Raw genomic sequence first — 24,371 nt, forward strand, 5'->3', positions numbered from 1 at the left:
CTGAAACATAACTCATATGAAAAAAAGGAAACACAAATCCATAATAATTCAGGCTGAAGAAACACTGAGAAAGAACAAAGCAAAATAATGTCCAAATGGTGTTAAAAATGTTGTTCCAGGCTGAGAAGACCATAATCATGCTCAGCCTAAGGCCATCTTCAAACAAATAGTGTCTCCATAAATGTCTGGTATGTGTTTCAAAATATTACCGTCTTTGCTGTATTCTGAACGATGGGAGAAGGAAGGGTGTTTCAAATGGAGAAGTTAACTAAAAAATTAACTGTATTTCTAAATATAGGTACATAGATATAATTACCTAAATATCAGAAGCAACAAAGTGTTATAAACATGTATTATAGTATTGGCTTCTCGCAAAGTATTAAGGTAGATATTATATAATGTTAGAAATGCTTTTTGCTGTGTGGATGTAGTTTTCTCTCTTTTTAGCAAGAATGTTAGCAAGTGTGAGCAAGTAAGATAACCTCCAAGTGAGCAGAGGATGAGGCCCGAGAAGCTGCTAATCAACACTTTGTCCAGAGAACAAAAGGGCCCAAAGGCTGCTCCGCCCGGAGAACGGGCGGCCGGGAGAGTCCGAGAGCCGCTATCACCGCTCTGCCCGGGGGGCAAAGAGGCCCAAAGCTGCAATCAGCCCTGACTGTCTGGAGAATTAAGAATCCACCCTACCATTGACTCTTACCTAGCGGGCCCAACCCCAAGAATCAAAAGAAATAAAACCGCAAGGCAGAAGATTACGAATGCTCTAAAAAGGCGGAACCAAGGAGTGGCCATGCAGAACAGCTCCTGGAAAAGTTTTAATATGAATAGAGAACAGACAGTAAAAATGGTATAAAAAGGACTCACCTTGGGCATCAGGTGTGCTCTTGGCAGAGCGCCAAGGCACCCGGCCGTTATCCCTTTGCTTTATTTTATGTGTCTCTTATTGTCTTTATATTAAACTCTTTAAATTCTGACAGGAGAGTGAACCTCGTTTTTCACAAAAGTAACTTCTTTTTTTGTCAAGATACAAGCAAAAACAAACCAAAAAAATTTATTTGATCTAAAGTACTGGAGAAATTTGGGCTTTGGTTCATAGGCTGCAAAAGTATTACAAAGTATTTTTTTTAAAAAAAGCAGTGTTTAGCTTTGAGTGGTACATTTGTTTTATTAATTTAAACTATTTAGAGTAATGACATATATATATATATATATATATATATATATATGAAATATAGTTCTGAGGAGACTGATAGGTGCCTTCCTCAGAAAATGTTCTTCCTTTTTGACGTGCATAGTTGAAATGTTGGAAATAAAAAAGACATTCTTGATGTCTTGGGTTTCAGTTTGAAATACCAAACAATTCTTTTTGTTGTTGCTGTTATTCTGTTTTGTTTTAGCTTTCAAAATATTGAAGCAATATGGTATAAAGAAATATTTTCAGATATCCTTATTTTTAAGGCTAATGAAGGTTTACTTGTACTTTTAGAAGTATTGTTCTCATCTGCGTAGGTGTTAAATCCATGTTCTTGTTCTCATCTATTACAGGTGTTAAATCCATGTTCTTGTTAAATGTCGAGATTTCTGTTTGAATTTTTGAATTCAAATTGAAGTTTTGCTGTGATCTTTCTGCCAAGTTCTGTTTCAACTTCAACAAATGAATATAGCTCAGGTAATTCAATGTGCAGAATGACTCATTGTGTTGTAAAACTGTTTACGGTGACCTGATCTGAATTAGTTTTACGGTAATCCCTGTTGAATCTCTGCCTGTTGAAGCACAGCCATTTACTGTCTCATCATCCCAGACAGATTTTGCCCCCACGACAATTAGTGTTTCTGCAGCTAAACAGGCTAAGATACTCGCATCCGTTTCTTTGTAAGGAAATCTGCTTGGTGGTTGGATAAAGAAGGAGGCAGGTTAGACAGATTTAGTAATGACACAATTTTAACATAAGGGAATTTTTAGCTGGCTTTTGTGGAAAAAGAATCAGGAGGCTTGTCAGTATGTTATTTGGAAGCACTCAATGCATGGGTCATAAAAACACAGCACAAGGCACACAGAGGCTTGTGTACACTCCTCCCAGTCTACAAGCTTCCAGGTACTTGCAAGATTAGTTGCTGAAGGAAATATGTCTATACAAAAACCAAATTTCTGGTCTTTTTTTTTTTTTAATAGGAAAATGTGATCACTAGTTAAAATAACTGTCATTTAAAGATATGAGAGTAGTTCAGTATGCTTTGTACAATAAGTTCTTCTGAATACACTGTTGCAGTCTTCCTACATCCATTGGTTTTGTGAAGAGTACTCACTTTTAACAGAAAACTGTTTATCTGAAAAGCTGTTTATTTTATATTTTAAGTGTAAGGTGGAAATAAAAGAGTCAAACACAAGGCAGATACATATATGGAAATATTTTGTAGCCTTTTTCACTCTCCCTAGTGTAGTTGGAGAACAAAATTCTTTTTTCATCCTTTTGATTCCTGCTCTTTGAGTAAACTCATTATTTACAAGAAAACAAGAATTTAAAGGGTTTCCATTTTAGTAAATTCCTTCTTTGATTTAAAGATGTCGACTCAGACATTTGGACACATAAGCTTCCTCTAGACCTTGATCCATTTGAGCTTTGTTACCTGATGCTTTTGCTTTCAGGTAGTTAGAAGCTGATTATGTGGATTCACTTAAAGAGACCAAAGACAGTTGACTTATGTGTAATTTGTTACCTTAATTTTTTTTATTTATTTTTTCTTTTCCTATGACTATCTTTGGCTTTTTTTTTCTGACCCTAAAATGTCACTTAGTTGGCAGGACTCCTCAAAAATAAGCTACAGTGGTTCAGACATTATTTTGGCTATTTTCTCAAATATTGTAGATTGAATTCCCAAGGCCCTGATGGGAAGCACCCATTTTATCTCAGTACTTTAAATTTTCCTTATATTCGGTTCAGCAAAAGTTGTACTGTCAAATGCCTGGTTGCAAACTTTATTGGGAAAGTTGAATATAGGAGGCCAAATCCTTCATTGTCAGAAATGTCTTTTGAAATGAAACCTGAAAGCACGCTAGATAAAAGTATAGCTCTCTCTAGACATAAAGTTTTCTTTTGCTTGTTTGTTTCATGGAACGTAAAAGATTTCTTCTGAAATCATGCTGCTGGTATGATTTTAATTAAAAAAGGAACGTCCAAAAATATAGCGATGGGGCTACTAGTACAGCAGGCTATGATAAAAAACCTTTTATTCTTCTTAGATTTAAAAAATACGAGAATGACTGACGAGCTGAGGGTTTTTTCCCCCGTAGCTGGCGGGTCCTGCCGGGCCGGGCTCTGCAGTCTGTACCCACCGCTGCGGAAGGACAGAGCCGGTGACGAGGTCGGTATATATAGCGCTCACTGTACGTGCATGAGCAAATCCTACTGAACCTTCCCTCCACAAAGTTACCGCGGGTCGGGGATGATCCCTGCCTGGCCAGGAGCCGCTTCACGTTCCCACCTTCACCCCGGGATCTGGGTGTTTCCCGACCCCAAGGAGACTGCAGCATCTCAGGGCACACGCTCCTCCACCCGCGGCCTCCGCGGCGTGCGCTCTCCCAGCACCCCGCACGGTGAGGCCGTCTCCAACGCAGGAAACAGGTGGGCTGGTGGGCAGGACAAGCCCCCTCCCGCCAGGTCCTCATGAGCATCGCCGCACGTATCTATATGCGAGCCGCCGCGCCCCCTGCGCCTCGCCGGTAACTTTTTTGCCAGGCTTCGCGCCGCCCGCCGCCACCGAGGGACCACCCAGAGTGGGGGGCTCAGGGTGGCAAACTTTCTGCCCAGATGGGCCAAGGCGGCAGCTTCGTCCTTCCTTTATCTTCAACATCACGTCCGCAGCTCCATCCTCCCTCGGGCGCGCCACGCGCAGCGGGGGGCGGTGCGGCGGAGCCCTGCGCTCGTTCCGGCAGCGGGCGCCGCTCCGCTTCGGCCCGCCCCGCTTCGGAGAGAGGGCGGCAGGCTCCGGCGGGCTCTACTGCTGCTGCTGCCGGCGCGGCTGTTCCCGTCGCAGGAGGAGAAGGATGGAGCCGGGCAAGGAGCCCCGGGTGACCACAGGGGAGAAGCCCAGCGAACCTGAGCCGGCGGTTTCCTTCCAGGCCCGGCTGTGGAAGAACCTGCAGCTGGGGGGCAAGGGCCGGAGCGGCGGCGGGCGGGCAGCAACCGAACGCCGCACTGCGGAGCCCCTCGCCCCGCCGCCGCCGACCGGCGGCAAGGGGGACCTCCCGCCCGGCGCAAAGTGGAGCGGCTTCAAGCGGCGGCGGCAAGTGCTAGACCGCGTCTTTTCGTCCTCCCAGCCCAACCTATGCTGCTCGGCCGCCGAGCCGCTGGAGCCGGCCGGCGAGTCCGGCTCCGCCCTGCGCCGCCTGCGGGAGCACCTGCTGCCCCAGGGCAAGGGGCCGCCGCCTGGCCGCCGCCCGGAGCCTGCCGCAGGCTGTCAGGGGCCGGAGGGTGGCAGGGAGGGGCGCCGGCCCGGGGCGCACCTGTCCCACCAGAAGAGCTCCTCGCTGCCCAGCACCGCCTGCCTGGAGCAACTGCTGCAGGGCTCGACCGCCGCCGGCAGGATCCGGGAGCAGCGGGCGGAGGACGGCGACAGCGGCGCGGTGAGTGCCAGCTCGCGGCGCTCCTCTGCGTACAGGGTGGGGAGGTTGGGCGGGAGGGGTGGTGATCCCCGGGGAGGGGAGAGGAGGCGGGAAGGTAGCTGAGGTAAGCAGAGGCGGGAGGGAGGGCGACCGCTGGGGAAGGGAGCTGAGGAGAGAGGAGGCGAAGGATGGGCACGGCTGAGTCTCAGCCTTCCTTCCGCTCGCTCGCTCTTGAGGAGTGTCCTGCGCCTAAGCGGGGAACGGCTCGGGGCCCGCCCGCATCCCGCGTCGGAGCCCTGCACTCCCCCAGCACGCCGTGACGGGCGGTGTGGCGGCCCCGAGCCGTGGGAGCACCGCTGCTAGCGGTGCCCGTGCTCCGGTGCAGGAGCGACCTCCCTGAGACCTTCATTGCATAAACCATGCAGAGGAAAGGTGTCTCGGAGGCGGGAGTTAGGCTGCCCTCGCTCTCAAGCCTTTCCCCAGAGGCCGCCTCGCACGTCTGTGAGGGCCGTCTCTGCTGGTGTCTGCTCTTAACACGTGCAGCAGCGGCTTTTCCTCAGGTAACCTTGGCTTTTTTCCTTATTTGGTTATCCAAATTAGAATTATTATGTATTTTAATTTCTGCAAGACACACAAACGACCACTAGTACACATTTAATAGACGGTACGTAATTAATTGGCAGTTATATACTGGGTACTGTCTCATGCAGCTGTCAGTTCAGTCTACAACACCATCATTCTGGTTGTTGGGAGAAGGCGGTAAACAAAGCTGTAACTCTTCCATCTGTCAGTTTTTAAATTACGTGGTGAAGCTACTGTTGATAGAGGCTGCTGAACCTTGGAATAAATTTACTGCGAGAAAAGTGCAAAACATGAGTATTTTTGAAGCTTGTATAATTGTAAGCAGTCATCCACCTTTTTCCACGAATTACTGACTAATGCTATATTATTATAAATTGTCTTATGTCATAACCAGGGAGAAATGAGTAGCTGAAGTAAAAGTCAGGCTCTGTGTGTTGTCAAAATAGGCTGTATAAATGCATTTGGCTGCTGTCAGAGCTACAATACCGATGCTTATGAAGAATTATAGTAGTTCTGCAGCGATTTGCAAATGTACCTTGAGGTTTGTGGTATTAATGTCCCTCTGCAGAATTCAAAGGAGTTTGTCTTTACAAACATGGGACGTAGACCTAACTTTATGTCATGGGGTTGCTTTGGTTATCATCACTGGCCTGACTGGAAACTACTGTGGTTATCCCTTGTATAACACTTGTAAAGGGTTTAGATCATTGCTTATTGAGGTGGGATTATTGTGACAGGTGTCTATAAAGTGGGCATTTACCTGCAGTAGAGGGTCCCTTCCTCCCCAAGCCCCTTGCTCACAAGAATGTATTGCACATTTTAAGTATTTAAGTATTATTGTTCGAGACTACAGGACATTATTTTGCTTTAAAGACTGCTGAATTTAACAATATGAAAATATGGGACTTTCTTCAGTGTTGTTCTGCTGTTGTGTTTAGTAAAGAATTGTAAACCTTTATTTACAAAACATGTCAAGTGTTTTTTAGTTGTGAGAGCATTACTCTTGTTTAGAACAAGGTACAGTCATAGCATTTGGAAAGACTACTGCTAGATCAAATCGAAATGGTACCCAGGGTTTCTAACGCTTGTTTTTAATTGGCAGGATTATGACTGGGTCCTCCAAGTGGTTTCTAGTACTAATTTAGGCTGTGCTTGCATACCAAATATGCTGGTTTTGATATTAAATAAAGCTTGTTTGTGTGTTGGTGAAGTTTGCAGAGCTGATGATCGAGTTTGTTTCAGAGGGATGACCTGAAACAGAATGGCTTTTCTGCTATTTCATAATAAGCGCATTCACTGCTTTTCTCAACTCTGAAGTGTAATCTCACTTGGGTTATTAAATCTAGTTTAATTCACCAGCTTCATTGAGTTATAGGATAGTTGGGGAAATAAGACTCCAACTATAAAGCATTGTTGATTGTCTTCAAGTATGCCTGGTACTCTTCAGTGATCTGTTAACAGAGCAAGTACCTTCCACTGTGAGCAGCTGGAGTTTCCAGTTCAGTGTACTTCAGGAGCCAAGTCTTGCATGCTTATGGGCTGCACCCCAGGGCAGTAAAGTCCCTGGCTAACCTCAGTTACGGCATTTACACCCCTCTAAGGATTTGGGATTACATGTCTGGTAGCATGCACTTGGAATAACTTGCATTTTTCAAATCCAAGTTTTACTTACTGCATGTGCTGGTTTTAACAACTGCAGGGAACCAAACTCCAAAGCCACTCCCTTTCCCCCTGCGCCTTCTGAAAATGGAGGGACAATAAGAAGAGATTATGAGTTAAAATAATAATTTATTAAAATCACAATAACCACAGCAGTACTGTATCGAGAAAAGTATACAGAAAGAGGGTGTCCCACTCAGGAAAGGGCGTTTATCACTGGGAACAAAAGAAACAATGCTTCTCAAAACAGTGCCTGGTATGGTCTGCAGACAAAGGCAATATGGCCATGAGAGCTCTGGTGGCTTAATGGTCTCACCTCCCTGGCCCAGTCTGTAAAGAACGAATAAGGAAGGCAAGCAAACCTCCCAGAAGCTTGCACCATGCTGCCGCCTCAGACTGCTCCAATGGTTAGGTTCTGCACAGCCTTCTCTGGTCCTGCCACCACTCACTCGGTTCTGCTGGGGCTTGGGCTCTGAATGGCTCAGCTGAGCTTGGCTCTGTGCCGCCACTTTTCTCTCTCCTTTCTTCTAATTTTCCCTGGAGCAGTTGTCTCGGACTCGGCGTTGCTGTCCTTCAGCACATCTTAAAGCCACAGCTTAAAGGAATGGGAAGGGGACTGACAGTGGTGAAGAGGGGCTGGGTCCACCTGGCTGATCCCAATACCTTCTCCCTAGAGAGAGCCAGACAAGATGGTGCACTTCCCTGCCTGCTCCTTGGCTTTTCCTGCTGGGACTGCACCCCCAGCGATAATGTGTCTGGTATGGAATAAACAGTGTTAAAACCTCCATCCCATTTTCTCTGTAACCTGGACAGAGCAGCACACACTTCCAGCAGCGTCTGGATTTTCATTGTCCTTCATTGCAGCCTTACATGTCCAAAGATAAAAATAATTGTATAACAGAATCATAAAAATGAGATTAGATTACCTAAAAGTAAATCAACATAAAATTGCAACTTTCTTTAAAATGTATTTTAAATTTGATTGAAATAGAGAGCAAACAGATGCTACTGCCTCTTTTGGATCAAGACAGTCGAATTTTTTAGAAAATCTGCACACAAAAAGATGTACTACATATTTTAAGGGAGATGGCGGAGAGAAATAAAATCCCACAATAAGTCAATTTTTTTGTGCTTTTAGGCTGAAATCGGTGAAAAGGAGTATATGTCAGTGGATGGGAAGACTTAAAATGTAAGATTTTATCTTGGAATGCAATTTTTTGGCATAATCAAGCAATTTAAATTTAATTTGAACTCATTAAAATGTGGTACAGCACTATTGCATTGGGTATGGACAGTCTAGCAGAGACCTAGTTTTTGCAGCTTCTGTTGCATTGAATAGGGTTAGTATCTTGGTTTGAGTAGAGCTGCACACTTAAAAGTGTATGTAGTCTTATGCAAACAATACCTATTAGATCTGAGCACTAAATACTAACCTAGTTCTTTGCTGAAGACTGAATACTTCTTGGAGCTGTCTGTGAATATATTTGGAAAGGGCATTATACATATTTATCGGCAGGAAACTTAGGTTTCTTTTAAACAGTAACTGAAGTGTGTGTTTTTAGGACAAAGAAATGAACACATGCAATTATACATCATCCTTCTTCCAGTTTCCAAAGACTATGTGACAAGTTTCCTTGGGCGAACTTTTCATAACTTTCCATATGGCAGCCAGTCATGGTCATGCAGCTGAGAGCCACATGTGTCCTGCATCCTTGAAGGACTGAGATGATGGTGATGGATGCCTCCTGGGGTGTCCCCTGAACAGGAGATGACAAGAACACTTCAGGAGGAATGCTTCACAATGCTTCCAGTGTCTTTATGTGGTGCCATGGCCCAAGGCAGTGAGGCAAGGGTTTTTCCACTTGTCCCTTTTAATTTTCATTTCTGTGCCAGCTGGAGCTTGAATTTATCTGACAGTGCCTGTGCCAGCATGGCCTTTCTCTTGAGTGTGAGACATAGCTTTGCATGAAAAGTTTTACGTCACTTGTGTTTTGTCATAGCAATTTAGTAAAAACCAGGAGGGTGGAAATACCCCTGTTTCTTGAGATTTGCAGTGATAAAGACCCTGCAAGCGTTTCACTGTCTTAATCGGAGAACATGGGTCTGGGCATGTGTCATACTGAATCAACAGTGAACATGAAGAGGGCTTAGGAAGAGGGTTTCTTCCTAAGAGAGAACTCTTTGGGCACCTCTCTCCATTGTGTTTTCTTGCAAGATAATGATCTGATAACAATAAATTTTGTGACTTCTTAGAATGTGTCTGGGTTGATCCATTGCACTGAAAGAGTGGACAGGTTCTTAACTCTTTCCCCCAGTGTTTCCAATTTTGTGAGTGGCTATGTGAATAAATTGGAGATGTGGGAGAGCACTGGGTGATGGCTAGGGCTGCTGCTCAACCTCTAGGCTCTTAGCCATAAGAAACCAAGCTTCATTAATTTTGTGACACATGGAACTATTTGTTTCATTAATAAGCAGGGACTGGAAAACAATGGTGTAGAATATGTAATACAGACTGATGAGAGATGAGATGAAGTGAGAAACTGGAGATGCAATCAGATACAGGGTCTCTCCTACTCTTACAAATACTGGGTAGTTATTGGTCAATAAAGTTGATGTAAGAGGGTGAACTGTGTGGCAGAAGAGGAGGATCTGCAGAAAAAAGGGGAGTTTAGTGAGCTGGGGTGTATGAGGAGAGGTTGCACTTTCAGGACAAAGAGCATTGCCTTGTACTGAGATGCTGGGAAAGAGAAAGGAAATCGTAGTGAGAAGAACGGAGTACCAGTTGAGCTGTGAGGAAGCCTGAAGAGAGGGGATTTTGAATTTAGTGTGCAGTGGGATGCAGAGACAATGAAAACCAGAGTGGCATACCATGCATGTTTCTCTGCCTATACCAGAATAAATCTGTAACTGGTTTAGAGCCATTTGAGTCAGTGAAGTTACATAATGGAAAAATTTGGCTTGTTTTTTATAGTTGGTGTACATCACAGGGAATGATCTAGCCAATGAAGGAAAAAGAACAAGAAAAGACAAAAGGCTGAAATGTCAATGAAAAGCTATACAGATAATGTCACCCAAGAGGATCTTAATTGCTACTTTAGTTAATTTCACTGAGAAGGATGAAGGCGGTGAGAAATTTTGGAAACTGCTGACTGTCAAGGATTAATTACCTTTTCCTGACATAATGCCAGTACAAAACAGAAAGAGTTGGAGAGAACTAATTTGCACAGATATTTGGAGCATGATTTGAGAGCAGCATAATTCTGAAAATTAAAAGGGCAATATTTTAGAAATCAGGAGAATGCTTGTTTTTAGGGATGTGGTCACTGACACACAGGGAATGAGTAGATGAAAAAATGTTTAGGCTGGATCAGAAGACCATGGAGCTTAGTAAATTACACAGAAATAGGCACTAGGAGAAAAAGCTGTTGCTAAAGTTTGTTTCTTATAAGAAAGGTGTTGAAGCTGATTAAGGCTGTATGTTTCTCATAACAAGAGTTTAATTAGACATCTGATTTTGTCAAGGGATGTTCTGCATTGCCCTATTTTTTCATGGTATTAATCTCTAATACAAGGTTAATCTTTCAGCCATTTGAGATGTATTTATCTGTTTCTTGTGCTCTGTCTGTATCTGATCAGACTGTCCATCTACAGTATTTTAATACAGTGTACATATATTACTGGAATAGAAATCAAAATATGGCACAATAGAGTTGTATTTAATTATATCTTGAATGACCTCTGCTTAATTAACTAAAGAACTGCAGACTTTTCAAAGTGAGCTACATGATTTTTCAGAATTGGCCAGTTTGCATTTATCCTAGTGTGAAATAATTAGATATTTTAAAGTGAACTAATAGCAGCTGTTGACTTATTGTTTATCTATAACCTCATTTAAACCTTTTTTCTTCTTCTTCTTCTCACCCTTTGCATTTACTGTTCATATATAAAGGTGTTCATAGTAAAATAATTATATTGAGAATAACAGATGTTTGGAGGATAGGAATTGCAACAGTCCTTGCACTGAAAGATCAAAAAAATGCTTATTTGGTACAAGTGACTCTGCTGTGAAGTATTTCAGGTTCAGGGGTTCTATCTGGATTTCAAGTGACTGTCAAAACTCTTAATTCAGTGTACTTCATGTGTGTGTTTCATAACCTACTGACCTGTGCTGAACTTTTAAAATTTAAAAATACAAATACCTAATCTTGGTTATAGCATTACACCTTTTTCCCCCCCAAGAAATGCTGAAAAACGTTCCTTCCCTCTTTTTGAAATGTTGAATGCAGAGAATTAGTCACACTAGTAAGACTTACCATCAGTTGCTGTATTTTTGCAAAGAGAATTACTTTCTAGTGTTTTAAAAAAATATGACAAAAACAGTTTTAAAACTGCCACTATGTAATTTAGCACCCAGCTTTATAGGAAGTTCTAAGTTAACTGGTTTGTCTTGGGTTATGTGCTAATAAATGAATAGATCCAAGTATCCTTTTTTTATTGTTTTTACTTTTTGAATAAATTGCCTGTCTTGGCAAGATGACTGAGTACTCCAGTGATCTGAAGATTCAATTTGCCTTTTCCTCTCTAATCTTGCCATCTATCCTAGATCTTGGATATTACAAGTGTTACCTTCTAGGGAATTTTAAGAGGGTAGCTATAATGTAAGCCCTGAAGCTTTTAAGTTTAAAAAAGAAATATTTTCTCTTCCTTGTAAAAGAAGGCAGAATTACTCCAATTTTTATCTATGGTAGACTTAATTTATCAAAATGACAAATTATACCACCTTTAGTCCGATAGGGAGGGTCTTTTAATGTGATGTTTGTTCTGTTCAGTCTGTGTTCCATTCAGTGTATTTCTGTAATGGTGAACTGATGACAAACCATAGCAAGTGCACCAAAAATGATCCGTCTGTATTTTTGTATGTTGAAGTCTTATGGGGTAGGTGATTGTGCTGGTTTGAAGGTAAACTAGCAGGAGCAATTAACCCCACACAAATACCTTGTGAGAGATTTCAAGTCGGAGTTACAATTTAATAGGAAGATCACAATAAAGGCAGAAAGTACAGAAACAGTGGCTTAAACTGGCAAAGTCAGAGTACAACCTGGCCCCTGTTGATCAGGGGTGGTGGTTGTAGTCCAATTAAGCAGTAGCTACAGTGCTGTTGAAATGATGGTTTTGGTCTTGTTGAAAGAGTGGTCCTGTGGAAATCTGGGTCCCCCCTCTGGATGCCCATTGGTGGTGGTGGTTCTCGCAGTCCCAAAACTCCGGTTATGTACGGTCGCATTCAGGCAGGAATGTTCACTACCTTCTCCAGGGTGGGGAATTTCACAGTGGAATGATATAATCCTCTGAGTCATGGGATATTTTGCGGAGTCCTTTATGTCCTAGGTTGGTACAGCTGCCCTTTGGGGCTGTTGAGCCATTATGGCCCATTGGCAGAGATGACAGCCTTAGGCTGCTGGGTGCAGTTATCACAGCTGAGTCAATATGTGAAGACAAAGAAACGCTGCCCTGCCACTCAGGGTTTAACACCCAGTTTGCAGCCTGGTGGGTGGGGTGTGCACTGAGCAGCTGCTGCAAAATGATCCACCATCAACAGTTCATCAGGAATAATGTAGATGGCTGTGGAATACATAGTTTGGCTACTCCCATATGGGCACTATTTCTTGTGTAACCAGAACAGTGATTCATACCTTGCCAGCAAGCCAAAGGTTTCATACTTTAAAGGCTTAGGAGCCTTGATATACCACCACTGTCAAAACACCTAGTTTTGAAAGGTTCAGACTCAGTGTGAGAAATGAGATGTGAGATCTGGGGATTTTTGTCAGTAAAGGCATCTCATGTTTCATATGAGTGACTTTTTTGGTGAGGAGGAAGACTATGTGTTATCAAATAATTAACAAGGATGATGAGGAGTCTTGTTCCTTTGTGCTCTGCTTGGATGGTGCTGATTTGCTTTTCTTTGTATCTTTTGACCAAATAAAATCACATAATTACAGAGTGGATTGTGTTGGACGGATCTGAAGGATCATTTTAGTGGCTTGTAAGATGAGGGGTATAAGTACTGTTACATGGATAATTTGACACAGAGGGATTTTTTTTTTCATAATTAGGATCATACATCCTGTAATATATTGAATTAGCAGGATTAGAATGTATCAAGTTGTCCTAGTTTTGGCCAAGGACAGAGTTAATTTTTTCGCAGTTCCCATGAGGGGTTGTAGCTTGGAGCCTTGCAGGCACCTCTGGGTTGTTGTGCTATACCATTCATATCATCTCAGTGGGCAGGAGTAAGGGATTTACACTTCTGCAAAGAAAGGAGACGTGGCTTTGGCTGGAAGAATAAGGCACCACGTGGAGGATTGCTGCCACTTTGTTCCTTTTTTCTGGGGAGCAAGCAGTGACTGCAGTGGTGGGGCGGCTGCAGCTGTGACTGTGGTGCAGTCACATCGGGTTGAACTCAGTGGGCATTTTCCATGTAAGTCACCCTCTCCTATAGTGTTGTTACTAGTACTGTTACTGTTCTGTTTGTTTTGTTATCAGATTGCTGTTTTCCAGTAAATTGTTATCTCAATCTATCTCTGCCTTTTGTTCCTCTCTAACTGGATGCACAAGGCTTAACTTCCAGCTGGGTTTAAACTAATGTTTAAACGAAGGGTTGAGATAACAGTAAGTCTGTTCAGAGCCTGTTGGAAACAATTTTGACATAAGCATTTGTTGTGTTAGGTACTGAGCCCCCTGGTTACAATGTTGCTTGGTCCATGCATGTGGGTGTGGTAGGTAACTCATACATTTCTGTTTGTGTTCCTCACGGTGCTCTTTTTCAGAATGGGGAGAGGGATCAGGATGGCTTTGTTGCCGTACTGCGTGATATCATAATGCATGGCATGGTAACGTCAAGGGCAATGAGGGTCATTAGAGATGAATGTTCAGTGTTGCTCTTCTGCCTGGGCCTGGGGTGGTACCTCTGCGAATTCATTAGTAGTTGTACCCAGTTTGGGGGGAGGAACAGGGGAAGATAATGCAGTAGCCTATGGGCCAGTTAGGACAGGACGAGATGTAAAAACATGTTCTACGGTGCAGCCAGGGAGAATGGCCCTTCCTGGACCTCTGGTAAAAATTACCCACAGAGACTCAGCAGTGACCCTTGGGTTTCTGGAGCTGGGGATACAAAGGATCCGGCCTGCTAACCCCAACTAAAAATGAGATCCTTGCAGTTTACTGAAATGGTTTGAGCTGATTCAGAAGTGATTTGTACGAAAACATAGCTCCTCGTGGCATCCTGACTGGCAGTGCTGGGCTGGATGTTCAAAGGGAAATTCCCTTACACACATCGTGCCACTGATACTACATGGAGTAAGTGGGTTGCTCTGACCACCCAGTGAGCTCAAACAGGAAACCACCATTGCTCAGAGATCTTGGAAATTATTGTGAACTGCCCCAAAGGTGAAAATTTTGGTTTGTTATCAGGAGAGGAGAAGGAAAAGATGATATGTGCTGAGGATGCCCCACCATATAATCAACTGCCAGAAAATGAAAAGCAATATGCTCTATTGTAGGAGTACCTTGAAATTGGAAAGCTACGTTATGGAGTCCTACATGGCAAATCACAGAAGCTATGGAGGGACAAGGTAGATCAAGGCAGGTTGCAGAGCTGAAAGCCATCCAGCTGGCTTTAGATATTGCTGAATGAGAGAAATGGCCAGTACTCTACCTCTGCACAGACTTGTGGATGATAGTAAATGCACTGTGGGAGTGGCTGGACCAATGGAAAAAGACCAATTGGCAGCACAGAGGTAAACCCATCTGGGCTGATGAATTATGGCGAGGCATCATTGGCCCGGAAGAGAAGTTGGCTGTAAAAGTACATCATGTAGGTGCACACACACCCAGGAGTCAGGCTACTGAAGAGAATCACAATGAACAGGTGGATTGGGCTGCCAAGATTAAAGTGTCTCGGGTGCATCTGGACTGGCAGCATAAGGGTGAATTGTTTCTTGCATGGTGGGCCTTGGGTTATCAGGAAAGGGAGGCAAAACAGAGATGGGCTTGTGATCAAGGGGTGGACTTAACAATGGACATTGTGTCCCAGGTTATCCATAACTGTGAAACATTTGCTGCAATCAAGCAGGCCAGGCAGGTAAAGCCCCTGTGGTATGGTGGGTGATGGTTGAAATATAAGGAGGCCTGGCAGATTAATTACATCACACTCCCACAAACCTGCCAAGGCAATTGTTAAATGCTTACAATGGTGTAACAAGCCACTGGATGGCTGAAGATGTACCCTGTGTCTCACACCACTGCCTGGAACACCATCTTGGGCCTTGCAGAGCAAGTCCTGTACTGACAGAAAGGACCGAGCTGGACAATGAAACTAATTTTAAAAATGTCTTACAGAGACACCAGAGCCAGAGAGCACGGTATTGTGGATATCATATTCCCTGTCATGCAGCACCCTACGGGAAAGTTGAATGAGACAATGAGTTAAAAACCACACTGAAAGCAATGGGTGGTGAGACCTTCACACATTGGGATCTACATTTAGCGAAGGGCACCTGGTTAGTTAACACTAGAGGCTCTTCCACTTCAGCTGGCCCTGCCCAATCAAAACCTCCACATACTGTAGAAGGGGATAAGTTCTCATGGTACATATAAGAAATGTAGGGAAAACAGTTTTGATTAGTTCTGCCTCCCATCCAGTGGATTGTTTTTGCTCAAAGATGTGGGTGCACTTGGTGGATAATGCAGAGGGTCATGGAAAGACGATGTGTACCTCAAGGAGATTTGATTCTTGGTTGAGAACAGTCTGTAATGTTGAATTGTATATGTAATATTGATTACTGAATGACCCTACCACTATGTGCCATAACTACTATGGACAGTATGTGGGTGGGAGATGCTGGAGTGGTTCTTGGAAGATGTTTTTTACAGTTGATATCTTGCTACCTGCTTCTGACCTTAATGAGTTTGGTTGTTTTTTATAGTACAAAGTGAACTCTCTATAATATTTTCATGTTATCATTTAGCAAGACAAAGCCAATAAGAATAAAGAACTTTGTTTTTTTAATGAATACTTACAATTTATTCTGGTAAATCCTACCAGAAGCTTCGACTCAGAAATTTCTTAAGTAGGAACAGGTTGAGTCACCATTTTTTGATGTGCTAATGCAACACAAAGAGTTATTTCTGTCTTTGAAAGTTTTAAGTAGACAAGATTTAGTAAGGAAAAGCAATAAACTACGGAGGAAATCCTGACAGTAAGCAAGACCAAGATTTCTGACAAAAGAAAGTGCAAAGAAGAGCAGGGAAGGTAAAAGTGGTATTGATAGAAACTTGGTAATGTTGAGACGGAGGCCTATGTGTGCAGCTTTAGGAGAGCTCCTGCTGGTTGTCCTGAAGGATTTGAAGGAGATAGTGGAAAAAAAAGAAAAATTCCAAAAGCAAAACCAATTGAAATAAGCTTACAGCTTCACTTTGACCTATACCATGCTTGAGCAAGCAGCAGAAATCTGCAGGATTTATTTTACCAGTGAATGAGACAGCCAATCTAGCAATGCAGGATTTTTTTGCAGTGTAGGATACATATATAAAGACAGGAGATTGATTTCTGTCTACTGTAATCTATTCAGAATCTAGGTTCCAGAAATAAATGAAGGAATTTATAGAAAAATGAGAGACTGCTTGTTTTTAATTGACAGGAAAACAGGAAGAGTCTGTGTTTTAATAGCAAATAGTATAATTTATCATTTAATTCTGGAAAATTGATAAAATTGAAAATTCTGCAATACCTTTCAGTAGTATGCATTATTAAATCCTGGAAGAAATTTCTGGAAGAAATAGAAAAAAGGACTCCAGTACTTGAAGGTAAATGTCTAAAAATAAGTATGTGGTATTAGAAATGAATAGATTGGAACACATTTAGACTAAGAAATCTAATACGATAGACTCAAGAAAAAGGTATGTACCCTAAACTTCAGTCAGCTGTTTTAAAAAAAAAACTTTTTCAGAAGTGTGCCTTCTCACAACTGCTATTACTAAAATCTGATATTGTCAAAACATAAAATAAGTTAGAAGAAATGAGAGCTATTTTGCACATTTTTGTACAGATAAATATAAAGGATTTCAACATGGGAATGCTTTTATTATTTAAAAAAGAAGTTTAGAACTTTGTTATGCAAATAATGTTTTCATATGAGTAACTAATCACTACTTGGCATTGACTTTCCTTTGTTGAAAGTGTGAACTCAAAATGCTTTTCAAGTATTTTCTTTTTGTTTGTTTTTTAAGGTAAATGTATAGAAAAACAAAAGAAAGGAAAACCCGTAAACTTTAAAGGAGATTTTTTTCTTAATTCTTACATTAATATTTTAAAAAGAAATATTTTAAAAAGAAATATTTTAAAAAGATATTTTATATCTTCAGAAGAACAAGCAGCAAAATCAAGGGATTCAGATGATCCCCTGGTAGTTAGACTTTCATGAGACTTTTGGTACCCTGAAGACTGGGACATTTTTTGAGTAATATAAACAGATATTTGTCATATTGGAAGTTCCTCTTTAATTTTCAGACTGCTTTTATCTGCCTGAATTCCTGTTTCTATTTGCTCAGATCTTTCTGAGCTTATTTGAAGGTCACAGCTGATGTTGATCAGCCAGACCAAAGTAGGAAGTCAGATTGCTGTGCGGAATGTGAATGGCAGAACTTGTGCCTGCTTTGCTTTCAAGACAGACATCATTCAGACAGTGTTGGGAGTATACTTGTAAAATTTAATTCCACTGGCTCATGCTAATCTTAGGTTTTTTTGCCTACAAGATAAGTGAAAGTATTTACCTTGGCTGTAGAACTGAATGAGAGAAGATGTGGTGTGTGAAGGAAGAAACTCTGTTATGAACATGTATATATGCATGTGTGCTTCCAGAAGTATTCTTGGGGCTTTAAGGAAATGTAGGAAGAAAAAGCCTTGAAAAAAGAGTGTGGTTTTAATGGGTTAGTTGAAGTAATCGCATGATCTGCCTCAGATGAGAGCCTGTGTGAACTTTTCTGTCAGAATGCTCCTCCTCATCATAAGTAACTTAATAATTTAATAATTGTTTCTCTGTTTGGTGTATAGGGGGCTTTGTATTTATTTAAAAAATACTCTTCCCCTGCACTTTTCCTGTGCTGTGGTAAATCTATTTGGTTTGTGCAGGTTCCAGCAGCATTAAGGCTCTTCTGTTAATAGGTAATGGATTTCTGTGGGAGGGATGCTAATTCACATGCTGGGAAATCTGCTGGGAAACTCCCTGAAATCATTTCACCAAGTCTTGTCTTTCTGCTTCTATGGTAATACTATACTTTTCTGATCAATGTCATGGTGGTAAAGGCAATTTAATTATTAAACATCAACATCTTTATTGAGTATTGTAGCTTCAACAATAAGGATATTGGCTTGGGTTAACCAGCATAAGTACTGCTGCAGGTTCTCTTGGCAGTTTATCCAGCTGGGGCTAAATTTAGCTCCACAGCTGAGCTACATAGGTAGCTTGAAGTAAATCTCAGCCAGCTGCAGCCACCAAGGTGCATGATACCAAAACCCGTACCATTTTGGAGGCATGATTCTGCTTTTGGAAAACTGTACAGCTTATGGTTTAAATGATAATAAACGCTGCACTTTGCAGTGTTGCATCATCCAAAATGAAGTGCAGTACAAATTTGCTTCGTTAGGTGGAACAGAATTTCAAAAATAGCCATCTTTCCTTAAAGGAGCAAAGTCTTCCACTGTAGAAGTTTTAATTTATGGCTTTGACCTCAGCCTAATATTATGTACATATTTAAATAGGTACATAATTTTAATAATAATAAACAATAATTTTCCTCATGCAGTATGAGTGAGTACTTTTATACCATTTGAACTTGGAAACTAGATAACCTAATGACCTCTTTACTAACTAACCTAACCTAGTTCAGATTTATTCCATTGAGACATTTTTGGCTCTTCCACATGCAGATTTTTTTTATTTAAATAATTAAACAAGTGTGCGTGTGCATTCTTATCACAGAATCATCTAGGTTGGAAAAGACCTTTGAGGTCATCAAGTCTAACCTACGACCCAACACCACCTTGTCAGCTAGACCACGGCACTGTGAGCCATGTCCAGTCTTTTCTTAAACACCTGCAGGGACTGAGACTCCACCACCTCCCTGGGCAGCCCATTCCAATACCCCATCACTCTTTCTGTGAAGAACTTCCTAATGACAAACCTAAACCTTCCCTGGTGCAGCTTACTGACTGTGTCCTCTTGCCCTAAGACTGTATCCTCTTGTCCTATTGTTTACATGCAGAAGTATGCGTAAGGTGTTTGTCATTTGTGTACATCACTGCTACAACAAAAGAAACTTGAGGTTTCACTGCACTTCAGTAACATGGCATTAGGAAGTTTGTGTCTCTTCTCAGTGGCAGTTTCATGGTTTTATCAGTTATTTTCTGTGCTGCTGTCAAACTCTGAATCTGAATATCTTTTGTGCAATCACAAAGGGAAATGGTTTATCACAGAACTGAGGAGTAAGAATGTATGCCCCGTGCAATGGCAGGAGAGCAGTGTCACATACCACCAGGATTCTCTGCCTTACACAAAGGCGTTTGCTGATGCTATTGTGTAATTTAGGTGTCTGTGTTTCATGTGTGTACTGTGTTTATTATTATTAATAATAAGGGGATTTGCTTAAAGAATGAGGACATTCTGGCAAATCCTTATTCTGTTTGGGAGAAGTGTTCTGTTCACCAGTAACATTTTAATGTATCTCAGGTGTAGCGGAGGAGACGCCAGCAGCATATTGTCCTGAAATGTAAATTAATATATTAAAAATACACAGTTGGGTTGCATTTAGTGGTAAAATAGTGCCTCATCTTGCAAATGGAGAAACTGATTTACTTGTTTCTGGATGAGGGACAAGTGACATAACTTTAAAATTGCCTACATTCAGAGGCTTTGTGGACAGTGACACACCAAATGCTGTGGGTAATTGGACATGGAATTAGAAGGTTGCTTTTTCTGTATGTCCCTGAGCAGATGGCCCTTTGGATGAAGGCAGAGGACTCTTGCAATAGCCTTCTTAAATTAAACAAGGAGCAGGAAGAAGAGCGTGGCTGTCTGCTGCTAAGAAAGTGGATCTTGTGAGGAGAAACTATGTTAAATAGGCGGGTTTTAAACACAGTCTTCTTATATGTCTAGAAAAAAATGAAAAATCTTTCAGTGGTTCTAATATAGAAAGGAAACTCTGAGGTAGATGCCATGTATTTTACCAGTTAGCAAGTATCTCACTTCTGTAGGCAAAATCCAGTGGTTGTAGTGATGGCAAGTTTTTCAGCCATTGCTTTACTGTCTTGTAGCATGTTTGGGGGAGATGGAGATCTGTTGTAGCAGTGATACATGTGAATAAACTCTTATTGTTTCAGTTGTTTTTAATTGTATCATTATGTAATTGTTCTGAAAGAAACACCAATGTGTTATGTAAGTTATGCTTGCTCATACTAATTATCTCTTTCATTAAACTTACTAGAAGTCTATAAATAATTCTTTAAGAGTGGTTATAAGTAGCTCTTTTATGTTGCCTGTCACTTCAGATTAATATCAGTAAAATTAAGTACTAGTTGCTTGTCAGAGGAGAAAAATTGTGGATTTCTAGAAAATATTTCCAACATGCTTTTCAGGTAACCCTACAGCATAACCCAGCAGACTGTTGCCTAGTGACTGAAGAGGAACGCAATACTAACAGTAGTCACTAAACCAAGCTGTTAGTCTTTCCAAAGTGTATGCTGCTGGCACTGGAGTTGTATTGCTATTTCCATCCTTTCTAGCAAATGAATTCTTTTATTGTTTTGGTTTTTAATTATTTTTATTGTGATTGCAGTGGCTATTTATAAGTGAATGACAGTGCTTTTACTGGCAATGTGTACAGTTTCAGAAATGTCATCCTGTACCTTAATGAGCATCAGTAGTGAATAGTGTAAATATGTCTTTCAGTGCCAACAGTGATATTTCAGATAACTGAAATTGTTCCTGAAGCGCCCACTAAAATCCTAAATGACTGCGAGGCTGTGTGCACCTTCCAGCCAGTGCTAGCTAGCCAGATGCCGTACTTGGTTATACTTCTATGATAAGAAGCTGTTTGATCCCCTGTGAAAAGTGAAAGCAGTCATGGGGTCTCAAGTACTGCTGCTATAATTTCTGACTTTTTCTACTGTGTTCCTTATTTATTTTTAAATATCAAAATGTTTATAACAATATCTGAAAGAGATACAAGAACAAAGAGATTCTTGAAGTATTAAGTCCGATTAGAGTACTAGAGAAATGAATGAAATGTTCATGAACATTAAGAAAAAGATCTCATGAGACATTCAAAGGTACCTGAAAGATGAATATATAAAAATAACTTAATCTTGAAAATTTGACTGCAGATTTTTAAATTGATTTTATGCTTATTCATTGGGTTTTTTTACATGGATTCTAACAGAACAAGCAGATTGCTTTTTTCCATTGAATGTTTTGCTGGTAGGCACAATTAAGCAACTATTTGAATCACCAGGTGGCATTTTAGATTCGTACAGATCTGTGCTTCACCTTACATTTGTATAGGAAATTCATCATGATTAGAATTACTAGATAGTGAATGTGGGCTAATCTAAACACCTTCTGCTTCATTGCTGAAGATTCCCTCTGAAGGTTTTGGTCAGCTCTTTTAGTCTTTGTGTTCTTTTTCTGGTTGGACTATACTTGTGGTGGCCAGTGAACATACATTACAAGAGATAGAGAGTTTTCAGTAAGACAAGCCCCTAGTACCACAAGAACCACTTTAGAGTGACCAGAAAGGCTTCTCCCAGGACGCATTGTTCTGTTACGTGAATCTATCCCAGTTTGGATTCCCCGGTTGGCTGTTAGCCTCTACCCCTTGTCACTCCCCCAGAGTTCCCCATTGGTCCCTGTTCCCCAGTCCTGCCTGAGGGAGGTATCTTTTCAACTTTTTACCGGCTAGCGCTTGTAGTTTAATGCCTTACAAAGCCTCGAGCAACAGTAGCTCTAGCACTGGCAATTTAGCATTTTTAGTAGCTCTAAAATCGGTAACTGTATCAGCTGCAAAGCAAATACCTCTAGCGGAAGCAAAGAGGGAGAAATTTAGCTCTCGGCTTGATCAATTTCCCGCAGTTAGAAGCTTTCAAAAAGAAACAGACGACAAGAGATGTTTGCAGAAAGAGTAACAGAGAGAGTAACAGAGCCAAAAGAGAACGGGGCCTCCCTCGATCTTCTCTTTTATTCGGAGAAGGGGAAAGGGGAGGACTGAGGGTGGACCCGGAGTGACCGGCCAATGAGACACTGCTAAAGACACTGCCTTTTTAAACTCTTTGCTACCGATTATACTACTGAACCCACCTGTGCATCCGTGGGTGCACGTGAGACCCCACGGAGCCGGGCAGGGACGGTATTAAATGACGCCTCAACATGGACAGCCTTGGACCATCCCCAACAGCGTCTCCAGTAGCTCCTGGATTTAAGTCACATTTGAGCATCCATAGCCCTAAAGAAACCTCTTGAGTTCAATCAGGGGCTTGGCAGGGAAGACCAACAACCTTCTGGGGAAAGAGAAGACTGGTCTAAAGTTGGTGGACCACCCTCAAGACTTTTATTTGACCCTCTAAGGTAATATGGGTCACTTTTGTACCCTTTTCTGTTAATTGCCTTTTATCTCGAGGGTTGGGAAGAGAGGGAGATGGGGGCAGAGTTCTCTCATCTCCTGCGAGGAGTTTTTCTCCCAGTTCTAAGAGTCTGTGTTCGGGAAAAATTATCGTTATACCAGCGAAGGTTTGAAACATTTTGTTCAGTGGTTATTTAAGCAGTGGTTAATTGAGTATTTAAAATGCTTTGTGCGATGGTTGTTTATGTTGGGAAAAGGTTAATTGCTTTACAAGTTAGTAAAAGCTGTTGGGAGTATCGGAGAACAGTTGGGAAATGTTAACCCCAGTTTAAAAAACTCGTTGCCGCTTTCCTCTCCCTGCACCCCTGTTCCCTCTGCCCTGCTTCAAGGGAGACCAGGAGATAGATTCTGCCAGACGGCCCAGGGCTGCTACCGACTCCCTGCTCTCTTCTGATCTCCTATGTTCCCTGTCTGGGGTGGTGCTGGCCAGGCCATCCCGGCTTCTCCCCCAACCCTCTTCCCTGTACCCACGTTCCCTTGAGGAAAACTTTTCACTTGAAGATTTTTCTACCTCAAGTTTGCTCCAAGACGGTGGCAGCAGTCAGACCCACAATCCCAGCTTCTACTTCTATTTTTAATTCTCCCGCCTCCACTCCCCTCATCCAGGATGGCGGAGGCAACGTGGTGGGAGTGGCGGGCTTTTCGCCCGCACGCAGTCCCCCACCCCCGCCTGCTCCCGCTTGGGTTGCCACGCACAGTCCCTCTTCCATCCCTGGCCCCTCCCACACATCGATATGTGTTGCTTTAGGCCCTTCCCCCTCTGCCGAGAATCCCTTCCCAGCCGCAGATCTTGCCTCTCCCTCCTGTGTCCCTCTCCCCTCCATCCCTGGTCCCGCTCGTGAAAACCAACCCACCTCACATTCCCACGTGGCTGAGACCGAGAGTGGGGGGGCAGCAGCCCAGGAGACTCCGGGACGCCCGGGGACAGCGGCACATCCACGTGCGCTGCCCTGCCTTCCTTCCCCCTCTTCACAGCCATAGTGGGTTTGTGGGTGTGTGCGCTAGAGCGCGAAGCGATGCGAAAGCTGCTGCAAAAATGCAGCGCCTGCACCTGCTTCGTGAGGGGAGTCTGCGAAGCGTTTGTGCCTGCAGGCTCCGAGCCCTGTGCCGGAGCAGCTGCTCCTGCCAGGCTCAGCCTGCCCCTAAGCATCGGCTCTGCGCACCAGCCAAGCTGGCTTCGGGCCCCAGTAGCCCCAGCAGAAGCCACGATCGAAGCGGCAAAGACTTCCCTGGAAAGCCCACGGGGCCACCCCGGCACCTTGACTCCGGCGCGTTCCAGCTGTGGCTAAAAAAGTCCCGACCCAAAAAGGCAGCATTCAGGGACTCTCTGAGAGGCTTGAGACAGCCTGACGGTACTAAAGACAGAGGGGGTCTAGTGGCGTTCGAACACAGACTGAAGAAGCGATGGCAGCTGTGGTAGGCGCTAGAAAAGCCAGACCCCGCCGCTCTCAGTCTCCCCAGTGGCGCTGCAGCAGAGAGGCAGTGGGTGCCAGCCCTCACAGAGAGCTCTAAGGCAGTATCTGGCAAGCAGCATGCTCAGCCCAGACAAAGGGCTGGTGGCCGTCCCCTTTGGTCTTCTGTCTGACACCAGACCTTCCTTCCCCTGCGGCAGCTTAGACAGGGCGCAAGCTCAGCCGATTTTCTCCCCTGTCGCTGCTGCCGCCGAGTCCGCCCACGACCCGCTGCTGGCCTGTGCCTGGCTGCCTTCCCCCGCCAAGGCGGGAGCACACAAGCCAGCCCTGTAGCTAGCCCGGGACTGAGCCCTGCACGGCTGCTTGCTGTGGCTCGCCCTGACTGCCCACGT

General features: G+C 43.0%; 1 protein-coding gene across 10 annotated transcripts in view; it reads left to right on the top strand.

The window, feature by feature from the left end:
* Window positions 1-3,498: 3,498 nt before the first annotated feature.
* MCTP1 (multiple C2 and transmembrane domain containing 1) overlaps window positions 3,499-24,371 on the top strand; it is a 238,543-nt gene continuing 217,670 nt past the window's right edge. For 3 of the 10 annotated variants that reach the window (XM_048291243.1, XM_048291242.1, XM_048291241.1), the window contains exon 1: window positions 3,501-4,621. In XM_048291243.1, coding sequence (XP_048147200.1) covers window positions 4,043-4,621 — 579 coding nt within the window. In that variant the 5' untranslated portion in view covers window positions 3,501-4,042. Of the gene's footprint in view, window positions 4,622-4,773; window positions 5,161-24,371 lie in introns of those variants that run through there. The other 7 variants (XM_048291237.1, XM_048291236.1, XM_048291235.1 and 4 more) reach the window with 5 other exon arrangements.

Source organism: Corvus hawaiiensis, chromosome Z, assembly GCF_020740725.1.
Source record: "Corvus hawaiiensis isolate bCorHaw1 chromosome Z, bCorHaw1.pri.cur, whole genome shotgun sequence".
Taxonomy (NCBI): Eukaryota; Metazoa; Chordata; class Aves; order Passeriformes; family Corvidae; genus Corvus; species Corvus hawaiiensis.